Genomic DNA, 24,390 nt, shown 5'->3' on the forward strand with positions numbered 1-24,390 from the left:
GCACACGACAACCTCCATAACGTGTCGTTAATCAGGGTAGCTCAGAATTGGAGTAGTAGCCAGAACTCAGGGCAGAGCACCTGGCTTAAGTTAGGGGCTAATGATAAGGTTGCAACCTAAGTTGGCTATCTGAAATACTATATACTTACGTAGCAAGCTAAATGGTTAACTTTAGTTAGCAAGACGGTCAGACAATGCAGGAATTAACATTACAACTAGCTAACAATGTTAGATGGCTAGAAAATTTGCTATCTTGCTAACGGAAATTCCAGCATTGGATCCGCTTGTATTGCTTGCTATTAAGCATTTTGCTCGAAGCATAGGCTAACTGTATGAAAAAAAACGCTAACTTAGCTGACGTTATTTGACTTAAGCAAACAAATATCTGTTGTTTAGCTCCAAAAAGACTGATTTACCTTGAATTCAATTTCCATCAGTTTCCACATTAGGTCAGGTGTCTCTTGACAGGCGCGAACACAGATGGCAGTGTGTTTCAAGATCCTGAAGCAAGCGCTGAGATTCCGATTGGTCCAGAAAAAATGTAATTTATAAGAATTGTCCAATAATGGCCTACATGGCACGCAAGCCCACCCCCACCTCCCTCTCTTGACAGGCGCGAGCTCAGTAGAGATTCCGATCGGCCCAGATGTCAATTAACGCAAGACCCCCCCCCTAGTGTGAATGTGTTTTGATGATTCTGGATACTGATGTGTGTGTAAGTACCTGATCTGTTTGAGTTCTCCTGTGAGTATCTGAAGGTAGTACAGCATAGGGATGTAACGATTACCGGTTTGACGATAAATCATGATAAAATTCCCCGCGGTTAGTATTACCGTTTCATATTTTAATTATCATTAAAACCGTATTCGATTACCGTGATTTAAACAACTCGCGATAAATAAATACTGTCCGGCATAAAGCAGTTTTCAGTAACAGTGTCACGAGCGCACGGCAGCACAGTGGTTTCGTTCTGAGTGAAAACAGGGCGGAAAAGCTGGGAGGTTTTAAAAGAGTGCTAAGGGAATTATACAAATTAATATATCAATGAATTAATTATATGAATGTACCTCTGAAGGTTCGGACTGTCTTCAGAAACGATTTGATGGCATTTTGTTCTCATCTTTGCTCCATGTAATACCTAAAGGAAGTGTTCGCGGAGTTCACAGGAATCAGCTGTAATTCAGCTTTTCCGTATAAAGCGCCACCTGCTGCCAGAGAGTGGATTTACAGACACTTATTTACATTCAGTCTGTGTGCAGTTTCTGTCTGGCCAAAAAATTGACCAAATTTGCATGACCTGCTGTAAATTTTAACCGGTTGATGAAAAACAAACTTATGTACATTTAAACAATTCAGATATGCTATATAGAATTATTTATGGAGCAGATAAAATACATATAATCATTTATTAATTATGATTTTAATTTAACCCTTTTCTTTAAAGGCTGAAATGTGTGGTCTACCTTTATGTTAAACTTTTTCAAAGCTTTATTTGAACATTTACATTATTTATTTGAACATGCTATTAAACTGGTGTCAGTCAAGTTGTCATTTAAAATCCAGACCTCATTGGTAATGTTATTGTTTTAGTGATTATGCAAACAAAAAGTAATTTTATTTGCTGTTTGTTGATTTTTAAGTATGAAACTTGGTGAAGTGATTTATGTTTCGGTACTTTTTGAACATCTCCAGCACATTTTAACAATACCGTGATAATACTGATAACCGTGATAATTTTGGTCACTATAATCGTGATGAGAAATTTTCATACCGTTACATCCCTAGTACAGCACTCGACCCACAGCCAGAACCACCTGAGTGCTGTTGCAGGACGCCACACTGATGTTCCTGCCCTGCGGCTCCTTCCACTCGCTCACCAGAGCCTTGCTGTCCTGAGTGACCAGCCTCACAGACGCCGACGTGATCTGAGCACACACACACACACACGTGAACACCACCACAGTACAGCTCAGGTGTGTGTGTGTGTGTGTGTGTGTGGGTATGTATATACACGCACCTGTATGAGCTGCTGATGCGCTACATTCCCACAGAAGAACGTCTGCTGATTATCCACAAACCCCGGCAGCTCCGTCTCCTCCACCTCCTCTCCACTCAGCATCAGTACCCTACACATACACAGAGAGAGACACACAGATGACAGTAGTGAGTAAGTGAGGTGTGTGTCAGCTCTAGACTGTAGTAAACCAAACACTCTTCTCACCTGGTCTGACCGACAAACGACAGAACCAGCATATCATCAGTGTCTTTGCCCGACTCTGAGCGGAGAGGCCACAGACCTGACAAACACACAAACACACAATATTAGCATAAGTTCGTCAGAGCCCTGCCGATCAAGCAAGAAAGGAAGCAATATTTCTTCAGTGTGTCGGAAATGGTTTGGATGTCAGAAAAGCTTTTGTCAAATGCATATGTATGTTGTAAATCAGCAGCAACCAGCAGAACCACTCATTTAATCTGATATTTGCTACAGAGAAACCAAGCCGAGCAGCACAAAGTTACGCTACAAACACCATCAGTCTGGTGTGCAACGGCTCCACCTAAAACTGCAAAACACCCAAAAGGGCAAAAGATTACATTACGTTACAGTCGTCATTAAGCAGCAATCAATCTGTGGATTAGGTTTGACGGGAAGGTCAGCTCTCAGGAGATATCTTATAGCAGGCATCACGAAAAGTTTTCATTACTGAGGGTGAAAAGTGCTGCAATGTGGTTTTAAATTAGATTTTTTTTTATTATTATTATTGTACCGAATGAAATTGTTAAATTGAAAGACTCAATAATAAATAAAACTGATAGAGAAATGTTGGATGATGCAATAACTGCTATGCTGTTCAATATTTTTTAAGAAATATTTTTTTAGAGTGCCTTAATTTAACAAGTTACCCGGCTGAAACATTAGCAATACTCGCACAGCAGGAAAAGGAAAGATCCTGTGCATTCACAGCAGATGAGCAGCTAGTGATTAACATGAAAAGCACTGGACCGCACCTTTGATGCCGGGCAGGTCGATGCTGGCGTGCTCATGGATCCCGATGCCATTCCGAATGATCCTGAGAGAGCCTTCCTTAAACGCTCCGGAGCACGTCACCAGCTACAGGAACACAAACACATGAACTGATGACACACACTGAATCAGAGCTCTTCTGGACCGCAGCGATGTGTCGACGTCTCTCACCTGACCCTGTCCTTGTCTCTCCAGGTCCACCACACACATGTCCACTATGGGCCCCAGGTTAGTGAAGGTCTCCATTACAGCCACATACGATCCCTGGTCATTACTGTCCACATTCAGCTGCAAACACACACAAACACCACGCTAGCTTTAACAAGCACGGCATTATCACAGAACGATAACAAATCTGTGAAATTACCAACCTTCACTAGTTGAGAATCTCCTAGTCTGGATCCCACAAACACCACACTGTTATCCAGATACGTCAGACACTCGGCGATTGAGGTCTAGTGAACACAAACACAGATTCTAGTCACCTCTGTATCAGATTTAAACATTACAGTCATATCAAACCAACACCAAGTGGATAAAACAGACACATTCAGCAATCTACAGGCCGGACTGTGACTGAAAACTATTGATTTGTCTGACTGTACATCTGTACTCTCACTTCACTTTTTAATGAGTCTAATATTCGAGTTTTATGAATAAAATTCACCTAACTCATTTCAGAGAATAACTTATATATATTATACATACACACACACATATACATATATAACATGAAGAAACAGGACAAACTGAGACAGCCTAAATCCAGAAAAACTGTGTCTCCAAGACGCTTCAAGAAACCTCCTGCAAAGCTACAGTGCTGTTAACAGTTTTAGGCACTTGTGTAAAAATGCTGTAAAATGAAAGTGAAAGTGAAGTGACATACGGCCAAGTATGGTGACCCATACTCGGAATTTGTGCTCTGCATTTACCCATCCAACGTGCACACACACAGCAGTGAACACACACACAGCAGTGCACACACACACAGCAGCGCACACACACACAGCAGCGAACACACTCCCGGAGGAGTGGGCAGCCATTTATGCTGCGTGTGCCCGGGGAGCAGTTGGGGGTTCGGTGCCTTGCTCAAGACCACGTTGAATGAGGATGCTGTCAAAAATAAATAAATGTCATAAATACATTTTCTTTATCAATTAACTAAATTAAATCAATATGTGGTGTGAGAATCCTTTGCATTTAAAGCAGCTTTTGTCCTCGGTGCACTTGAGCAGTTTCTCAGGAGGTTTCTTGAAGCGTCTTTGAGACACAGTTCTTCTGGATTTATGGATTGGTCTCAGTTTGTTCTGTTTCTTCATGTCATTCCAGACAGACTGATGATGATCAGATCAGATCTCTGTGTGGAACACTAAAATCTCACTGGATTATTACAATTAATGGCAAAATGAATGTTTGGAAACTGATATTTCCTACTGACACACTACAGCAAAATATAGAAATAACTGACTTTTTAGAAATAACTGACCATTTTTAGCTGCTGGAAATACTAGTGTTCTAATAATTTTGGCCACCACTGTACACCCACACACAGAAACACACACTGAATGTAATCCAAGTACTGAAAAAGAGTAGCACTGTTCTTCAGTCTGCTGAGAGGAGCACAGAGCATTAGGAGAGCATAGTGTAGCGTAGTGTTCAGTGTAGCGTAGTGTTCAGTGTAGCGTAGTGTTCAGTGTAGCGTAGTGTTCAGTAGTGTTCAGTGTAGCGTAGTGTTCAGTGTAGCGTAGTGTTCAGTGTAGCGTAGTGTTCAGTAGTGTTCAGTGTAGCGTAGTGTTCAGTGTAGCGTAGTGTTCAGTGTAGCGTAGTGTTCAGTGTAGCGTAGTGTTCAGTGTAGCGTAGTGTTCAGTGTAGCGTAGTGTTCAGTGTAGCGTAGTGTTCAGTGTAGCGTAGTGTTCAGTGTAGCGTAGTGTTCAGTGTAGTGTTCAGTGTAGCGTAGTGTAGTGTTCAGTGTAGCGTAGTGTTCAGTGTAGCGTAGTGTTCAGTGTAGCGTAGTGTTCAGTGTAGCGTAGTGTTCAGTGTAGCGTAGTGTTCAGTGTAGCGTAGTGTTCAGTGTAGCGTAGTGTTCAGTGTAGCGTAGTGTTCAGTGTAGTGTTCAGTGTAGCGTAGTGTTCAGTGTAGTGTTCAGTGTAGCGTAGTGTTCAGTGTAGTGTTCAGTGTAGCGTAGTGTTCAGTGTAGTGTTCAGTGTAGCGTAGTGTTCAGTGTAGTGTTCAGTGTAGCGTAGTGTTCAGTGTAGTGTTCAGTGTAGCGTAGTGTTCAGTGTAGTGTTCAGTGTAGCGTAGTGTTCAGTGTAGCGTAGTGTTCAGTGTAGCGTAGTGTTCAGTGTAGCGTAGTGTAGTGTTCAGTGTAGCGTAGTGTTCAGTGTAGCGTAGTGTAGTGTTCAGTGTAGCGTAGTGTTCAGTGTAGCGTAGTGTTCAGTGTAGCGTAGTGTTCAGTGTAGTGTTCAGTGTAGCGTAGTGTTCAGTGTAGTGTTCAGTGTAGCGTAGTGTTCAGTGTAGTGTTCAGTGTAGTGTTCAGTGTAGCGTAGTGTTCAGTGTAGCGTAGTGTTCAGTGTAGTGTAGCTCTGACACACCTCTCCCAGCAGCTCCACGTGCAGGTCTTTGAGCACCACGGCTCCGTCCATCAGCTCCTCTTTCTCCAGCAGTAGCATGAAGAGTCGGCCCTCCATGTCTCCCAGCAGGTACCGCGAGCCGTTCGGATCCACGCGGTTATGACACACGATGGTGCTTTGCTGTGATGTTCAAAACACACTTAATACACAGAGTACACGATAATACAAACGACTAGAGATCGACCGATATATCGATTTACCGATATTTAAGCATTTTTCCATAATCGGATATCGGTTTTGTAATATCGGATTCCCCGATAAACACCGCCATCTTTTGGACGTTTTGAGAATTGCGCGCAGGATCGCAATTGCAGCGCATCTGAGGGGAGACGAGACAACAAGGACGTGCAGGTACTCGATTTGCTGTAGTTTGTAAACTATTTAATATTACAGTCATTAATGCACAAATTAGATGTATTACATAAATGCCTGATATAGAGTTTAAATGCAACTTGGCTCTAAGAAATATGATAAATAAGATACTCTGTCAAGCCCTGTCCCTATAAAGATATAACTTTGCCTGAAATAATACAGCCATGAATTAGCGCATGTTGGAAATAAAAGCATTGAATGTAATTCTCTCTCTGTTGTCTATATGCTCATCATTAGTCTCGTGAAGCCGCTTCCATATTGCAGTTCACTCAGCGGTTGATGCTCAAGAAATGCTCAGCACGGCCACCGCATGTAACTTTTAACAAGATTCACTTTTTTGAAGCACCCTAAATTGTGTTAACACTTACTATATAACCATTATTTAGTTTATAAACATCTAAATTAATACAACTCTATGGAAATTAATTATTATCTCCGCGATCGATCGCAGTTTGAGTAGCCTATAGTTCTGTGTAAATGCATAATAAACCGCGCTGTCAGCAGCATAATTTAGAGCATACCAGTTGAGAAATGCAATAAAATACAATGCTTGTTATATTCCAATATTCCAGAGAATATTATTCCGTGAATTAACATTATCCAGTGAATTATTCTTCACTCTTTATCCTATTAAACAGCTTATAAACCTACTAAAACTGTAGTTAAAAATGAAGTTGATATGACTCCTTTCCTTTATTTTCTCCATTTGAAAACATTAGACATTCTACGTTTATTTAGCTTACTGCTAATATTAGTGTTGCTGCTAAAGCTTTTTATAAATAAAATGTTTTTTATTGTTGTAATACGAAGATTAAATTGAACATGACAGGACTCTAGACTGCGACCAAAATGGTAATTGTTTGCGAGTTAAAATTTGACGTGGTCGCATTTGTACGAGTGGCTGGTCTGCGCTGCTCCAAAGCGTCTGCTTCATACAGCGCGCGCTGCCAGCCGCAGCACATTATAGCAGGAGTCAGATTCCACTGATCACGTGAAGAGAGGTGCTTTCAGCCGAGCGCTTCAGTAGAGCCTGCTTTATACTCGCCGCGTCAGCACGAGCGCTTCAGTAGAGCCTGCTTTATACTCGCCGCGTCAGCACGAGCGCTTCAGTAGAGCCTGCTTTATACTCGCCGCGTCAGCACGAGCGCTTCAGTAGAGCCTGCTTTATACTCGCCGCGTCAGCACGAGCGCTTCAGTAGAGCCTGCTTTATACTCGCCGCGTCAGCACGAGCGCTTCAGTAGAGCCTGCTTTATACTCGCCGCGTCAGCACGAGCGCTTCAGTAGAGCCTGCTTTATACTCGCCGCGTCAGCACGAGCGCTTCAGTAGAGCCTGCTTTATACTCGCCGCGTCAGCACGAGCGCTCCAATAGAGCCTGCTTTATACTCGCCGCGTCAGCACGAGCGCTTCAGTAGAGCCTGCTTTATACTCGCCGCGTCAGCACGAGCGCTTCAGTAGAGCCTGCTTTATACTCGCCGCGTCAGCACGAGCGCTTCAGTAGAGCCTGCTTTATACTCGCCGCGTCAGCACGAGCGCTTCAGTAGAGCCTGCTTTATACTCGCCGCGTCAGCACGAGCGCTTCAGTAGAGCCTGCTTTATACTCGCCGCGTCAGCACGAGCGCTTCAGTAGAGCCTGCTTTATACTCGCCGCGTCAGCACGAGCGCTTCAGTAGAGCCTGCTTTATACTCGCCGCGTCAGCACGAGCGCTTCAGTAGAGCCTGCTTTATACTCGCCGCGTCAGCACGAGCGCTTCAGTAGAGCCTGCTTTATACTCGCCGCGTCAGCACGAGCGTGAAGGTGCGCGTCGCGGATGGAGCGCAACGGATGGATTTGTTTTCAAACTGAAGTAAAAGACCGCTTCTTAAACCAGAGAAGGTGAACGTGCTGGTGTTCTTGTAGAAAAAACTCCTGTCAGCTACAGCCAGTTTAGTTTTACTTTTCTTTTTGTTTTCGTTTTGAGAAGCTTGTTATCTTTGCTGTTTACCTCACGTTACGCTATAGAGGCTTTCCTTAATTTAAAAAAAAATATATATTAATACTTATTTGCTTCCTCAGAGTTTGCTAAACAATCTGTAATATACTCGGTATATAGTACAGCATGTGGTGTGTCCTATGTCATGCCTCGTCTTATTCGTTTTTGTTGATAAATGTTATGTAAGCTAGTTTGTCATTTTAACGTACTGTTTTATTGTTGTTGCGCTTTTTAATTAAGAATAACAATGAATCCATCTTTTGTTTTAGTCTTAAAAAGTGAAAGGTGTATAGATATAAGCAAAACAGACAATGATCTTTTCTTGTAAAATGTGACACCAAGATCGCAAATTTGAAAGTGAAAGCGCACGAAAAAAGTAATTCCTGTTCACAAAATATAAATCACAAATACAGATGAAAAAGAACGAGTTGAATGTTGAACACTTTCGTTACCATATAACTATAAACTATGATAAAAGTTCATCAGCATGCATTGATTAATCAAATGTTCAAATGTGCAAAAACAAAAAACAAATTGCAACCAAATTATGTGCTCGTGAGACCAACTGAGAAAGTTAGTCGCAAAAGAGAGATCAGTGGGAAGAATGAGTCTAGAGCACTGCATGAAAGACTGCTAATTCTCAGAACATGTTTTGTTAAGATGACTGAAAGGAGGAAAAACCAAAGTGAAGTATGGACTTGCTTCACGCAGTCATTTATTTACTTTATAACAGTAAATAAATATCGGTTATCGGGTACATGAACATGCAAATAATTGGTATCGGTAATAAAATCAGTATCGGTCGATCACTACAAACGACAGCTAGAAACGGACAGGAGGACATCGGCAGAGGTGTTCACCTTGATAGTTGGAGGAGCGATGGCTAAGTATTTGTCTCCATTGTGATAAGTAATGGATTCCTGTCCAATGATTATAGCTCCTCCAAACGGTTCTGGGACTGAACATATGAGAACAAACAACATGTTACACCACTTTTACTCAAAGCAGCATGTCTATAACGCTCAGTCAACTTCATGAACATGAATCACAACAGTTAAGTTTGGGTGAACAAAGCCTGTAAGAATTCATTTAACAGACAATTAAATAAAAGTGTAACAGGCATGATCTGTTACGGCAGAGTTAAGCAGAAGAGATTTAAAATTGTATTTGAATAATGTTGGGCTGTAAAAGTCTTACCAAAATAAAAGATTCAAAACAGTCATTTATAATTGTTAATGATTCCCTGGTTGATTAACAAATCAGAAAACACGGTTTACTTTACAATCAGAACAGATTTGTTTGTTGAAATGCATTTTTACAAGAAATACTCATGCTGCAAATTTTAGTTTAAAAAAGATGCTGCAGGTGGAGAACATTTACAAAGTTTACACGCTTACAACATGATTTAGAAAACCAGGCCTATCCTGTTTAGGATAATGTTTGTTTCCGGTATAAATGCAAGTTATCATACAGTATTTTTAATAACAGGTTTCTGCTTGGGGAAGTCGTGGCCTAATGGTTAGAGAGTCGGACTCGTGATCCAAAGGTTGTGGGTTCGAGTCTCGGGCCGGCAGGGATTGTAGGTGGGGGGAGTGAATGTCCAGCGCTCTCTCCACCCTCAATACCACGACTGAGGTGCCCTTGAGCAAGACACCGAACCCCCAACTGCTCCCCGCAGCAGCATAAATGGCTTCCCATAAATGGCTGTTCACGGTGTGTGTGCTAAATATGGGTTAAATGCAGAGCACGAATTCCAAGTATATGTCACTTCACTGCACTGCTTGAGCAGCCCTAGTTCAACAGATCCGTCTGTAAGCATCACCTCACCTGGAATGACCATCGATGCTTCAGCTTCCACATTCTCCTGCTTCCAGGGTCCTTTGTTGAACTCCTTCTCCCTGAGAGAAACCTCGTATGTTTTGACGTGCCGACCCTGAGGATCCTGGAGACACACACACACACACGAGCAGATGGGAGACTCGCTCTCAAACAGCACAGAACCGAGCAGGAACCTCCATAGGGCCCTATGATTTACACAAATCGCAGAATCCAGTTATAAAAATGGAATTTACAGTTTAACGCGGAATGTCACAGAATTCGTCAAAGTTTGAATTAATTAATCAAAAGTAGGCCATTTCACTTATATCAGAAAATATTACGCCTCAAAGAGTTTTTAAATATGAATCCTGCGTGTTTCTGTGTGAATGAATGGTGCAGATATGCAGTTGTTGACTACACACTGACGTGAGCGATGCTCGTGGTGATTTCAGCATCTGCCGTCTCACTATATGCGTACATGAACACGATCTCTAGAACTGCTCTGAGAGTCACTTCATTTGAACATTTCTTGTGAGAAAAACTATCGTCATATCACATACAAACAGAAACCTAAAGATCTTCACAGCAACCTGTCAAAATAAAAGTTTGGTTTAACTTGAAGACATTGTGGCAGAAATACATTTGTTCAGCAGAATGTATGTAATACTACTACAATTATTAAAACCTTATTTTTTAAGGAGTAATCATACAATATTTTGTTCAACGTTGTGATTGTAATAGTAAACCCCCTTTATTTTGCCCAAAAATAGTTTAATTTTCATTAATGAGATTTTTTTTTTAATTTAAAAAACATTTCAAAACTTATGCATTCAAACAATTAGACATGCTAAAAAACAAAACATTTTATAGGGCCCTAAACATGTAATTTTTGTTAAACTTAATTTGATGTTAAAATTTTTTTAGTCATGATTTTTAATTAATTGGATATACTTTTTTATTAATAAAATTTGATTTAATCATTAATAAGGGGTCCAGAAAAATTTAAACGAAAAAAAAAAAAAGAATTTGGGGAAAACAAAATCAAAGGGATTTCATTGTGCCCTACATCTATACCTGATATATGAAGCAGACGGTGGGCGCCTGACAGCCGTACAGGAACTGGACGTCTATGACCTGCAGCTCCTCCAGACGGATGTTGAAGGCTTTGAGCTCGCGGTTATCGCGGTCCAGAGGGATGACCTTGAACAGCCCGTCGTACAGCCGCAAGCCAATCATACGACACTCCGGATCCACGATCCCGATGATCCCGGTCTCAGACGGACGGCCGATCCGATCCTGACACAGATGCAGGGGTCAGACGAGGCGTATGATGCAGTGTGTTTGGACAGGTGTGTGCTTCACGGGCGTACCTGCACGTTTCCGTGAGCGCGCGTGATGATGTCAATGCTGTCTCCGTTCTGCTTGTACTCCAGGATACAGGCGTTGTATTTAGCAGTCAAAATGAACAGAAGATCTTTGCTCTCACCCTTCACATAAAGCAAACAGACAGCTTTTAATTACATTATGCAAATCAGATGTCTGTTTGTCCAAGTGTTGACATGCTGGGGAAATCTGCGTGAATAACTCAAGTGCTCTCACAGAAACAGCATCGATCGACATGTGTCTCTCACACTAGACCCTAATGGTGTTTCCGCACTGATACTAAGGATATCAGATATTTATCATAATTATTGTATTAACGCTGACAATATCTAATAAGTCACTCACTTTGCAAAAAGCAAAACAAAAACACACCTTAATAGTGCACACTTTCACTGCCACCTACTGGAGGTTGTAGTTTCATATTTAAAGTATTTAAAAAAAAAAACTATTTCTGCAATGGTAATTGCAGCTCAGAGGTGGAATTAATGCATTTACACTGCATTAACTAGTTGGTGTAAACGCATCTAGATACTGCTTTAGATGCAGCTTCTGCAGTGCAAAGTTAGAGAAATAAGATCTTATAATGGTAAAACACCCTTGGAATCAATTTAAGGTGGGCAAATGGACTTTAATGGAAAAGTTAATTCCTGTCTCTCCTGTGTACAAACCAGTGCACAGAAAACGAAGAATATGAGTCTTCCTCCACGACAGGACAAAACCAGCACAAATATCAGCACAAAAACACTCCCAGAAAACAGAGCTATCATTTTTGGTCAATATCACGCGCACACATAACTGATATTCAGAATCAGAATGAGCTTTATTGGTCAGGTATGTTTACACATACAAGGAATTTGTTGTAGTGACAGAAGCTCCACAGTGCAACACAGAGACAGTAACAGGACACAGATATTAAAAGAATAATATACAAATAGGCAATGTACAAAACAGCAAAAACAATATATAATATAAACAACTATGTATGTACAGGTCAAGTATGTGCAAATTAGAAATGAGAAAATAAAGATAAAATAAGTGAGTGTGGTGAATGGATAATGTATTATAGTTGTGTGTTCCACATTTATTATTGAGTGTTCATGAGATGGATTGCCTGAGGGAAGAAACTGTTCCTGTGTCTGGTCGTTCTGGTGCTCAGAGCTCTGTAGCGTCGACCAGACGGTAACAGTTCAAAGAGGGAGTGTGCTGGGTGTGAGGGGTCCAGAGTGATTTTACCAGCCCTTTTGCTCACTCTGGATAAGTACAGTTCTTGGAGAGTGGGGAGGGTTGTACCAATGATTCACTCAGCAGTCCGGACTACCCTCCGTAGTCTTCTGAGGTCAGATTTGGTAGCTGAGCTGAACCAGACAGTTATTGAGGTGCAGAGGATGGATTCAATGATGGCAGAGTAGAACTGTTTCAGTAAGTCCTGTGGCAGGATGAACTTCCTCAGCTGGTGAAGAAAGTACAACCTCTGCTGGGCTTTCCTGACAATGGAGTCAATGTGAATATCCCACTTCAGGTCCTGAGATGGTGGTGCCCAGGAATCTGAATGACTCCACTGCAGTCACAGTGCTGTTCATGATGGTGAGTGGGGGGAGAGCAGGGGGGTTTCTCCTGAAGTCCACAATCATCTCCACAGTTTTGAGCGTGTTAAGCTCCAGGTTGTTGAGACTGCACCAGACAGCCAGCTCCTTAACCTCCTGTCTGTAAGCAGACACCGTCCTGGATGAGGCCGATCAGTGTGGTGTCGTCTGCGAACTTCAGGAGCTTGACAGAGGGGTCTTTAGATGTGCAGTCGTTGGTGTAGAGGGAGAAGATCAGTGGGGAGAGAACACAGCCCTGAGGAGCTCCAGTGCTGATGGTACGAGTGCTGGATGTGAATTTACCAAGCTTTACTAACTGCTGTCTGTCTGTCAGGAAGCTGTTGATCCACTGGCAGACGGAGGTGGGGACGGAGAGCTGGGTTAGTTTATTTTGAAGGGTTTCCGGGATAATGGTGTTAAAAGTAGAGATCGACCGATATATCGATTTCCCGATATTTTTCCCGATATTTAAGCATTTTTCCATAATCGGATATCGGTTTTGTAATATCGGATTCCCCGATAAACACCGCCATCTTGTGGACGTTTTCAGAATTGCGCGCAGGATCGCAATTGCAGCGCATCTGAGGGGAGACGAGACAGCAATGGCGTGCAGGTACTTGATTTGCTGTAGTTAGTAAACTATTTAATATTACAGTCATTAATGCACAAATTAGATGTATTACATAAATGCCTGATATAGAGTTTAAATGCAACTTGGCTCTAAGAAATATGATAAATAAGATACTCTGTCAAGCCCTGTCCCTATAAAGATATAACTTTGCCTGAAATAACACAGCCATGAATTAGCACATGGTGGAAATAAAACCCCTGAATTTAATTCTCTCTGTGGTCTATTAGTCTCGTGAAGTCGGAGTCACATAGATAATCCGTCAAGTCCTCTCCCAATAAAGACGTAACTTTGCATGAATTAAATAATACAGCCATGAATTAGCGCATGTTGGAAAGAAAAGCATTGAATGTAATTCTCTCTCTGTTGTCTATATGCTCATCATTAGTCTCGTGAAGCCGCTTCCATATTGCAGTTCACTCAGCGGTTGATGCTCAAGAAATGCTCAGCACGGCCACCGCATGTAACTTTTAACAAGATTCACTTTTTTGAAGCACCCTAAATTGTGTTAACACTTACTATATAACCATTATTTAGTTTATAAACATCTAAATTAATACAACTCTATGGAAATTAATTCATTATTATCTCCGCGATCGATCGCAGTTTGAGTAGCCTATAGTTCTGTGTAAATGCATAATAAACCGCGCTGTCAGCAGCATAATTTAGAGCATACCAGTTGAGAAATGCAATAAAATACAATGCTTGTTATATTCCAATATTCCAGAGAATATTATTCCGTGAATTAACATTATCCAGTGAATTATTCTTCACTCTTTATCCTATTAAACAGCTTATAAACCTACTAAAACTGTAGTTAAAAATGAAGTTGATATGACTCCTTTCCTTTATTTTCTCCATTTGAAAACATTAGACATTCTACGTTTATTTAGCTTACTGCTAATATTAGTGTTGCTGCTAAAGCTTTTTATAAATAAAATGTTTTTTATTGTTGTAATACGAAGGTTAAATTGAACATGACAGGACTCTAGACTGCGACCAAAATGGTAATTGTTTGCGAGTTAAAATTTGACGTGGTCGCATTTGTACGAGTGGCTGGTCTGCGCTGCTCCAAAGCGTCTGCTTCATACAGCGCGCGCTGCCAGCCGCAGCACATTATAGCAGGAGTCAGATTCCACTGATCACGTGAAGAGAGGTGCTTTCAGCACGAGCGCTTCAGTAGAGCCTGGTTTATACTCGCCGCGTCAGCACGAGCGCTTCAGTAGAGCCTGCTTTATACTCGCCGCGTCAGCACGAGCGCTTCAGTAGAGCCTGCTTTATACTCGCCGCGTCAGCACGAGCGCTTCAGTAGAGCCTGCTTTATACTCGCCGCGTCAGCACGAGCGCTTCAGTAGAGCCTGCTTTATACTCGCCGCGTCAGCACGAGCGCTTCAGTAGAGCCTGCTTTATACTCGCCGCGTCAGCACGAGCGCTTCAGTAGAGCCTGCTTTATACTCGCCGCGTCAGCACGAGCGCTTCAGTAGAGCCTGCTTTATACTCGCCGCGTCAGCACGAGCGCTTCAGTAGAGCCTGCTTTATACTCGCCACGTCAGCACGAGCGCTTCAGTAGAGCCTGCTTTATACTCGCCGCGTCAGCACGAGCGCTTCAGTAGAGCCTGCTTTATACTCGCCGCGTCAGCACGAGCGCTTCAGTAGAGCCTGCTTTATACTCGCCGCGTCAGCACGAGCGCTTCAGTAGAGCCTGCTTTATACTCGCCGCGTCAGCACGAGCGCTTCAGTAGAGCCTGCTTTATACTCGCCGCGTCAGCACGAGCGCTTCAGTAGAGCCTGCTTTATACTCGCCGCGTCAGCACGAGCGCTTCAGTAGAGCCTGCTTTATACTCGCCGCGTCAGCACGAGCGTGAAGGAGCGCGTCGCGGATGGAGCGCAACGGATGGATTTGTTTTCAAACTGAAGTAAAAGACCGCTTCTTAAACCAGAGAAGGTGAACGTGCTGGTGTTCTTGTAGAAAAAACTCCTGTCAGCTACAGCCAGTTTAGTTTTACTTTTCTTTTTGTTTTCGTTTTGAGAAGCTTGTTATCTTTGCTGTTTACCTCACGTTACGCTATAGAGGCTTTCCTTAATTAAAAATATATATTAATACTTATTTGCTTCCTCAGAGTTTGCTAAACAATCTGTAATATACTCGGTATATAGTACAGCATGTGGTGTGTCCTATGTCATGCCTCGTCTTATTCCTTTTTGTTGATAAATGTTATGTAAGCTAGTTTGTCATTTTAACGTACTGTTTTATTGTTGTGGTGCTTTTTAATTAAGAATAACAATGAATCCATCTTTTGTTTTAGTCTTAAAAAGTGAAAGGTGTATAGATATAAGCAAAACAGACAATGATCTTTTCTTGTAAAATGTGACACCAAGATCGCAAATTTGAAAGTGAAAGCGCACGAAAAAAGGAATTCCTGTTCACAAAATATAAATCACAAATAATACAGATGAAAAAGAACGAGTTGAATGTTGAAAACTTTCGTTACCATATAACTATAAACTATGATAAAAGTTCATCAGCATGCATTGATTAATCAAATGTTCAAATGTGCAAAAACAAAAAACAAATTGCAACCAAATTATGTGCTCGTGAGACCAACTGAGAAAGTTAGTCGCAAAAGAGAGATCAGTGGGAAGAATGAGTCTAGAGCACTGCATGAAAGACTGCTAATTCTCAGAACATGTTTTGTTTAGATGACTGAAAGGAGGAAAAACCAAAGTGAAGTATGGACTTGCTTCACGCAGTCATTTATTTACTTTATAACAGTAAATAAATATCGGTTCTCGGGCACATAGACATGCAAATAATTGGCATCGGTAATAAAAAATTAATATCGGTCGATCACTAGTTAAAAGCAGAGCTGAAGTCCACAAACAGGATCCTCACATAAGTCCCTGGTCTGTCCAGATGCTGCAGGATGAAGTGCAGTCCCATGTTGACTGCATCATCCACAGACCTGTTTGCTCTGTAGGCAAACTGCAGGGGGTCCAGTGATGTCCTTCAGATAAGCCAGAACCAGTCTTTCAAATAATTTCATGGCTACAGACGTTAGGGCCACAATTTTGTGTTTCTTTGGGACGGGGATGATGGTGGAGCGTTTGAAGCATGAGGGGACTTCACACTGCTCCAGTGATCTGTTGAAGATCTGTGTGAAGATGGGGGCCAGCTGGTCAGCACAGGATTTCAGACAGGCTGGTGTCACACCGTCTGGACCAGGTGCTTTCCATCTTTTGTTCTTCCTGAAGACCTGGCACACATCTTCTTCACTGATTTGAATTGTAGGTGTGGAGGAGAGAGGGGTTGCTGGTGTGAATGTTTGTGTGGAGAGGTGTTCAGGACGGTGTGATCTTTCAAAACTACAATAAAACTTGTTCAAGTCGTCTGTCAGGTGTTGATTCGCAGTTAAACCGGCAGAATAGATTCAAACATGGAACGATGTGAAATGCAATGATGAGCACACTGTTCATGTATAGAGCGTCTGATTCCACGTTGCATTATATGTAGAAAAATAACTACATATAATGCAACAGACTGATTAAATGAGATTAAAGCCAATTAGATGATATACAGTTAATATATTATCTAACATTTTCACAGACAAAGCTTAAACCTACCCCCAGACTAAAGAGTAAGTCTGAGCCGATTCATGCACTGACTGATCTTAAAATATATATCAGTGCCTTTGTTTTGTCTCAAGATGCACACCAATAATTGTGTGTTTATAAAAATTACTTAAATGTCCTAATTGAACAATGGCCTAATGCTGGCCCCGTCTGTGAAAGCAGGCCTATGTTTGCAGACACTGAGAGCGAGTGGAGATCTGCTGCTCAGATCCTCTGGATGTGTCCAGAAGCTCAGTCCTCACACACCTTGGGTCTGAAGAGCTCCATGACCGCGATCTTGCCGTACATGCCGACCTCCTTGACCGGCCGCAGACCCTCAGCAGTGACCACATAGATCTCCAGACGAGTGTTCTTAGCGATCAGCAGGTTCAGATCCTCCGCAGATGTGAAGTGACCTGCAGGCAGACAACAGCACTGACATCAACACTACACACACACCTAGCTGCTCTAATGCTAATCAGTGTCCTCACTCGTGCTAGTGCTAGTCTCATGCTAATCCAGTCACAACAACAGAGTCCTCACTCGTGTGTTTATGACTGAAGTGCATATAGCTGCCACACAGGTGTGTTTACCTGCAGCTGTGTGTCGATATCATCTTTACTTTCTTCGACAGCATCGTGTGTGTCTGAACTCGAGCAGATCTAAGAAACTAAAGTTTGTCTCATATTCACTAACGCCTCGCAGACACGCCAACGGACCCATTTCAGTTAAAAGCACGCAGAAGCACCGTGAAGTCGGTCGGTCGGTGTTACAGACACACGCTGTCGGATCTAAACCGGGTTTTCTGGTCTCTGGTCGAGGATCGGTGTTTATCCGCGGAGGCCTGAAGCGCGGGACACAAACAACACTCACCCGTGACGCAGGCGTTCACCGCCGTGGGCTTCTGCGCCGTCACCACGTAGTTGTAGGACATGGCGTTCACTTAAATCACACGAACAGCCAGAAATGAGGAGAAATGGTGTTCAGCGCGAGATATGTTGCATGAATCCGCTGCATGTGTTGCATGAAGAGCGCTCGGATCAGCAGCAGCAGCGCAGCGTCAGTGTGTCTGAGCGAGACAGCGCCGCCTGCGGTTCGGAGGAAGCACTGCTCTACTACACTGCGCTAGTGGTGGAAATTTTGATTCTTTCCAGAGACTCGTTCATTTTTCGTTCGTTCACCAAAATGATTCGTTCAGATTCGTTCACTAATTCGTTCAGTGACAATTTTTCCATATTACACAAATACGTCAGCATGTGCGGCAAAATGTGTTGTTCAACTAACGTATTTACTTGTAACAAAATAAAAACCGATTTGGCTTCATTAAAAAGTGTGCCCTTCTCATTAACTGAATAAAATAAGTCTAAATAAGTGATCAAAGTCATTACTCTTTTTATCTTTTAAATTACACTCTTTTCGGATGACCAAAGCACAAGTGTTTTTTTATTTGTTTGCATACTAGGCTAGTTAACATTTAATTGTTTAGGCAGAGATTTACACGTTCAAATCTGAGATTATGTTAAACGAGGAGTTATTCTGTATGTAAAATATGAATATAAACAAGCGTGCACAGTACGGATACCTGTGCTTTGCATCCGCTTTCTGCTGATTGATGAACTAGATTGACAGAATGGCCGACCTACCCGGTCAACGAACTGGGTATAGCTACCAGTTCGTTCAATTCGTTCACGAACGGGAGATCTCTCTCTCGTTCAGACTCAAAACAGAGCCATCTCGGTCAATGATGCTATTATATTCGTTCGTTCGATCCAACCAATTACATGCCCCTTCTAAACTTGAGCTGAAATGCTATTTGCTGACGTGAGTCACGTGACGCAAATGAGATGGGATGACGTGACGCAAAAAATCAATACTGCCATTTTTTTTATGTTTCACAGTTTTTAAACAAACAAACGTGCATGACATGACTAACATAATGAAATATTTTTTTATTTAAAAGTATGTAACTGTTCAAACATAAAACAACAATAATATAAATAAATAAAACAAAATGATAAAAAAAAATAAAAAAATAAAACAATAATATAAAAAAATAAAACAAAGAACCAGTTGTTCGAACGACGAACGTAATAATGAGACGAGATGTATGTACGTAACAGTTCATTTGACTCTTTCAAACTCAAAGCAACTCAATGAAGGGCGTATTCGTTCACTAGATTCAACAAATCACATGCTCCGTCCTCGTATCATACTCGAAGGCTATTGGCTCGAGGTTTAGTCATTCTTTGACAGATGAAACGGTCCAGAGCTACGCATGCGCGCAATAGCGGCGCGCTGCGGTGGAGGGAGGAATTTCAGTGAACGAGAAATATGAGTCAATGGATTACGTGAACGAGAATGATTCGTTCACCTAAAAGATTCGTTCAAAAAGAACGATTCGTTCACGAACGTAACATCACTACACTGCGCTCGACTGGACGATCAAAATGTTACCCGAGCTGATGATGGATGGACCGGTTTTCGAGTTTTTTTGTTTTGTTTCGTTTGTGTGTGTGTGTGTCTGTCTGTTACTATAAGATACTATATATTGAATACTATGGCAAACCGTTTAAACATTTAATCTATAAGTCTTACTAGTATCTATTTTCATATTACTAGTAACTTATAGGTAAAGCCCCGTTCACACCAAGAACGACAGCTGTAACGATATTAGCATCCACACAGTGAACGATATCTGTTTATTCTGAGCGCATGAGCTTCTCTTCTCCAGCTCGTTATAGCAGGATTGATTCTGATTGGCTGTCAATGTTTGTATGTTCATCAGCTGGAAAAAAATAGTTCTGCAAGTGATTCCAGCGGATATTGTTTCTCTGTGCCTTTATAGCTGCGGTGTGGACTCTGATATTCTCTAATATTGAGAATCATTTTTAGAACCATATCTTTATCGTTATCTTCATAGTTTTCGTCCTTGGTGTGAACGGGCCTTAAGCGTAACTAATAAATAAGGGCTATTATACCACAGGGTAACTAATAAATAAGTGCTATTATACCACAGAGTAACTAATAAATAAGTGCTATTATACCACAGGGTAACTAATAAATAAGTGCTATTATACCACAGGGTAAGTAATACATAAGTGCTATTATACCACAGGGTAACTAATAAATAAGTGCTATTATACCACAGGGTAACTAATAAATAAGTGCTATTATACCACAGGGTAAGTAATACATAAGTGCTATTATACCACAGGGTAACTAATAAATAAGTGCTATTATACCACAGGGCAACTAATACATAAGTGCTATTATACCACAGGGTAACTAATAAATAAGTGCTATTATACCACAGAGTAACTAATAAATAAGTGCTATTATACCACAGGGTAACTAATAAATAAGTGCTATTATACCACAGGGTAAGTAATACATAAGTGCTATTATACCACAGGGTAACTAATACATAAGTGCTATTATACCACAGGGTAACTAATAAATAAGTGCTATTATACCACAGAGTAACTAATAAATAAGTGCTATTATACCACAGGGTAACTAATAAATAAGTGCTATTATACCACAGGGTAAGTAATACATAAGTGCTATTATACCACAGGGTAACTAATAAATAAGTGCTATTATACCACAGGGTAAGTAATACATAAGTGCTATTATACCACAGGGTAACTAATACATAAGTGCTATTATACCACAGGGTAACTAATAAATAAGTGCTATTATACCACAGAGTAACTAATAAATAAGTGCTATTATACCACAGGGTAACTAATAAATAAGTGCTATTATACCACAGAGTAACTAATAAATAAGTGCTATTATACCACAGGGTAACTAATAAATAAGTGCTATTATACCACAGGGTAACTAATAAATAAGTGCTATTATACCACAGGGTAAGTAATACATAAGTGCTATTATACCACAGGGTAACTAATACATAAGTGCTATTATACCACAGGGTAACTAATAAATTAGTGCTATTATACCACAGGGCAACTAATACATAAGTGCTATTATACCACAGGGTAACTAATAAATAAGTGCTATTATACCACAGGGCAACTAATAAATAAGTGCTATTATACCACAGGGCAACTAATACATAAGTGCTATTATACCACAGGGTAACTAATAAATAAGTGCTATTATACCACAGGGTAACTAATAAATAAGGGCTATTATACCACAGGGTAACTAATAAATAAGTGCTATTATACCACAGGGTAACTAATAAATAAGGGCTATTATACCACAGAGTAACTAATAAATAAGGGCTATTATACCACAGGGTAACTAATAAATAAGTGCTATTATACCACAGGGTAACTAATAAATACCACAGGGTAACTAATAAATAAGTGCTATTATACCACAGGGCAACTAATACATAAGTGCTATTATACCACAGGGAAACTAATAAATAAGTGCTATTATACCACAGGGCAACTAATACATAAGTGCTATTATACCACAGGGTAACTAATAAATAAGTGCTATTATACCACAGGGTAACTAAGAAATAAGTGCTATTATACCACAGGGTAACTAATAAATAAGGGCTATTATACCACAGGGTAACTAATAAATAAGGGCTATTATACCACAGGGCCGCTGAATGCTTGGATCTGATTGGCTGATGAACATTCTAAGGTGAGCAATTATTTTCAGGAAATCGCACGGCGAACGTATCCAGGCAGCTCTTATTTCAAAGTTATTTCAAAGGTCAGCCTAAAACAGCAAAAGAACCAAAACCCACAGTGACACTGGCCAAACAAATAAATGTAGTGAACAATAGGATAAAAACGACAGATCATTTCCATGTTTTTGCCACAAAACTGCATTGTATTATGTAAAGAAAGCACATACTCTATTTCTCCCTCACAGACACACAGTTTGCACACACACTAACACATGTGCTAATGTTGTTAGCGCTGCTCTGATGAGTTCATCAGTACAACTTAAAAACTACATGACTTCTCACAAGCGAGGTAACAACAGCACTGTTTGTGAAGAAAATTAACTTTCACTATTGCTCGAAACATTGCTGCCGAACACTTTTGAGAGACGCACAGACTCACAGAGATAACTCACAAGCTTAATCTCTCGTTCTCTCTGTCTTAACTTAGCTATTAACTGCATTAGTCTGCCATCAGCGGCTCAAACCTCCTTTACTAGGTTTAAAGTGATGTTTTGGAATTAGCAACAGAGGCGTTGGATAAGATGCATAAGAAATTAATCCTACTCACAATAGCGTTTAAGTACAAAAACCGTAAGAATGCCTTGAAATATATCATCTGATCGATATCTTGAGGTGTGGTAACCGTAGTATAAGCGGAATAATTGACTTCGGTCCATTCAGGTGTGCATTATTTTCTAACAATTCAACGCCCGTTGTCAATTATTCCTTACTTATAATGATTAAGTACTAGTATCTAATGATAGGTACTAGTATCTAAAAACAAGTACTAGTACCTAATGAATAACTACTAGTACATCAAAATGATGTACTGGTCACAACTGGAATACAGACTAGTCAAAACTGAATAGTTGATATCTCAATGACAGATCCCCATAGAAGTCAATGGCAAAAAAATTGAAATTTGTTACTAGCAACATAGTTACTAGTCACTATTGAAATACTGTTCAAGTTCAAGTTTATTTGTATAGCACTTTTTATGATACAAATCGTTGCAAAACAGCTCTACAGGAAATTAAGTTTCCACAGTATATTTATATATTGCAGAACCTTAATATATTTAGCTTATGGCAAGATTAGGTAATTCTGTATGTTGTCTGAGTGTTGGCATCCTCTGAGGTCCTCTGAGGGGTTGGCATTATCTTTTCTCAGGTGTTCGGTCATCTCAGATCATTTAAGGGTTGGATCCAGACTGAAGCTTCTGTCATTCCTAGTTACCACGGGATGTTAATCAACAGAGAAACAAATAGAGACATAATTAGCGTAGCTGCTGTTCCATCTAAGCAAAACTTATTTGTTCAACCCAAGCTAAAGAATAATAATAATGTACATTTGATCAGATATAACTGCAGTACAAGATTATAAGATGCATTATGTGAATGCTTGGCTAAAGAGATGTGTCTTTAATCTAGATTTAAACAGAGAGAGTGTGTCTGAACCCCGAACGTTATCAGGAAGGGTATTCCAGAGTTTGGGAGCCAAATCTGAAAAAGCTTTAGTGGACTTTGCTATCCTAGGTACTACCAAAAGTCCACAGTTTTGCGACCTTAGAGAGCGGGTTGGATTGTAGCGTGGTAGAAGACAAGTTAGGTACGCAGGAGCTAAACCATTTAGGGCCTTATAAGCAAGTAATAATATTTTGTAAATGATACGGAACTGAATAGGTAGCCAGTGCAGAGGCTGTAAAATTGGAGTAATATGATCATATTTTCTTGACCTGGTAAGAACTCTAGCTGCTGCATTTTGGACTATCTGTAATTGTTTATTGAACATGCAGGACAACCAGCTAGCAGTGCATTACAATAGTCCAGTCTAGAGGTTCTTTACACCATGACAATAACCATTCGTTTAAAGCAAACAGTCTACTGAACCTTTCGCTTCCTCGTCGATACATGGGAAGCGGTCCTGACACAATGATCATCGTCGCGGGCGATGTGCTGCGTACCGTCTCGATCAGGCTCCTGAAGTCCCTCTTGTCTCCGTCTGCCGCAGCTTGGTGTCGTTAACCCCTGCGTGCAGCACAACAGCACCGATGCTCTCATCGCCCTTCAGGATCGCGGGTATCTGCGCAGAAACATCGAGAACACGAGCACCGGGGAAACAGTGAGTGTGCACTTTACCTTCAGCTGACGTAGCACGGACGTGCCGGACGATGGAGCTTCCGACGATCACAGCATCGCGTTCCGTCTCGCGGAGGGGGGCGAAGCAGTTCCGGGTGGAGATCTCGAAGACCGGAGGCGGCAGAGGGGAAGAGGTCGTCACCTGGGGCCTGGCTCTCGTCTTCCGCTGCTGGTGCACCCAGGGTCCGTGGCGTCCCGGCGCTAAAGTGAAGGACATCTGGGAAGATTGCGTCCTGGGTGCACAGGGACTGTGCAGAGAAACACACGGAGTAGAGGTGGTGGGAGTATTAGCAGTGTGCTGTATACTTACCCCGGACTTGTGAGCGTCAGCCCGGGATGTTTCCAGCGTGGCTCTCCGCTCTCTCAGCTGGGCCTGCTTCTCCACCAGGTCGTGGATCTGCTTCTCCACGGCTTCCAGCTCCAGCTGCACCGAATGCAGCTCGAATGTGTCCTCACCTGCACGCAAAGGTAGACACAAATCCGCCATTTAAGCAAGTAACAGTGAAACAATGGTAATGTGCGTGAATAGAGTATTAGCAATCTAAGCGAGATTAGCGGCAGCCATGCTGCCG

The 24,390-nt window shown here is 41.4% G+C and overlaps 1 protein-coding gene across 1 annotated transcript in view; it reads right to left on the reverse strand.

The window, feature by feature from the left end:
* Positions 1-18,139, reverse strand: part of LOC306842924 (DNA damage-binding protein 1-like) — a 43,398-nt gene extending 25,259 nt beyond the window's left edge. Inside the window, exons 1-14 of the mRNA XM_079374135.1 lie at positions 17,894-18,139; positions 17,288-17,436; positions 11,188-11,304; positions 10,892-11,113; positions 9,827-9,941; positions 8,860-8,957; positions 5,617-5,775; positions 3,397-3,480; positions 3,197-3,313; positions 3,010-3,112; positions 2,222-2,297; positions 2,018-2,126; positions 1,783-1,925; positions 724-759 (exon numbers count right to left, since the gene is read on the reverse strand). Of these exons, the coding sequence (XP_079230261.1) occupies positions 724-759; positions 1,783-1,925; positions 2,018-2,126; positions 2,222-2,297; positions 3,010-3,112; positions 3,197-3,313; positions 3,397-3,480; positions 5,617-5,775; positions 8,860-8,957; positions 9,827-9,941; positions 10,892-11,113; positions 11,188-11,304; positions 17,288-17,436; positions 17,894-17,954 (1,589 nt within the window). The 5' untranslated portion in view covers positions 17,955-18,139. The remainder of the gene's footprint in view (positions 1-723; positions 760-1,782; positions 1,926-2,017; positions 2,127-2,221; positions 2,298-3,009; positions 3,113-3,196; positions 3,314-3,396; positions 3,481-5,616; positions 5,776-8,859; positions 8,958-9,826; positions 9,942-10,891; positions 11,114-11,187; positions 11,305-17,287; positions 17,437-17,893) is intronic.
* Between the last annotated feature and the right edge of the window lie 6,251 nt (positions 18,140-24,390).

This window comes from Barbus barbus, assembly GCF_936440315.1.
Source record: "Barbus barbus genome assembly, chromosome: 23".
In the NCBI taxonomy this organism is placed as follows: domain Eukaryota; kingdom Metazoa; phylum Chordata; class Actinopteri; order Cypriniformes; family Cyprinidae; genus Barbus; species Barbus barbus.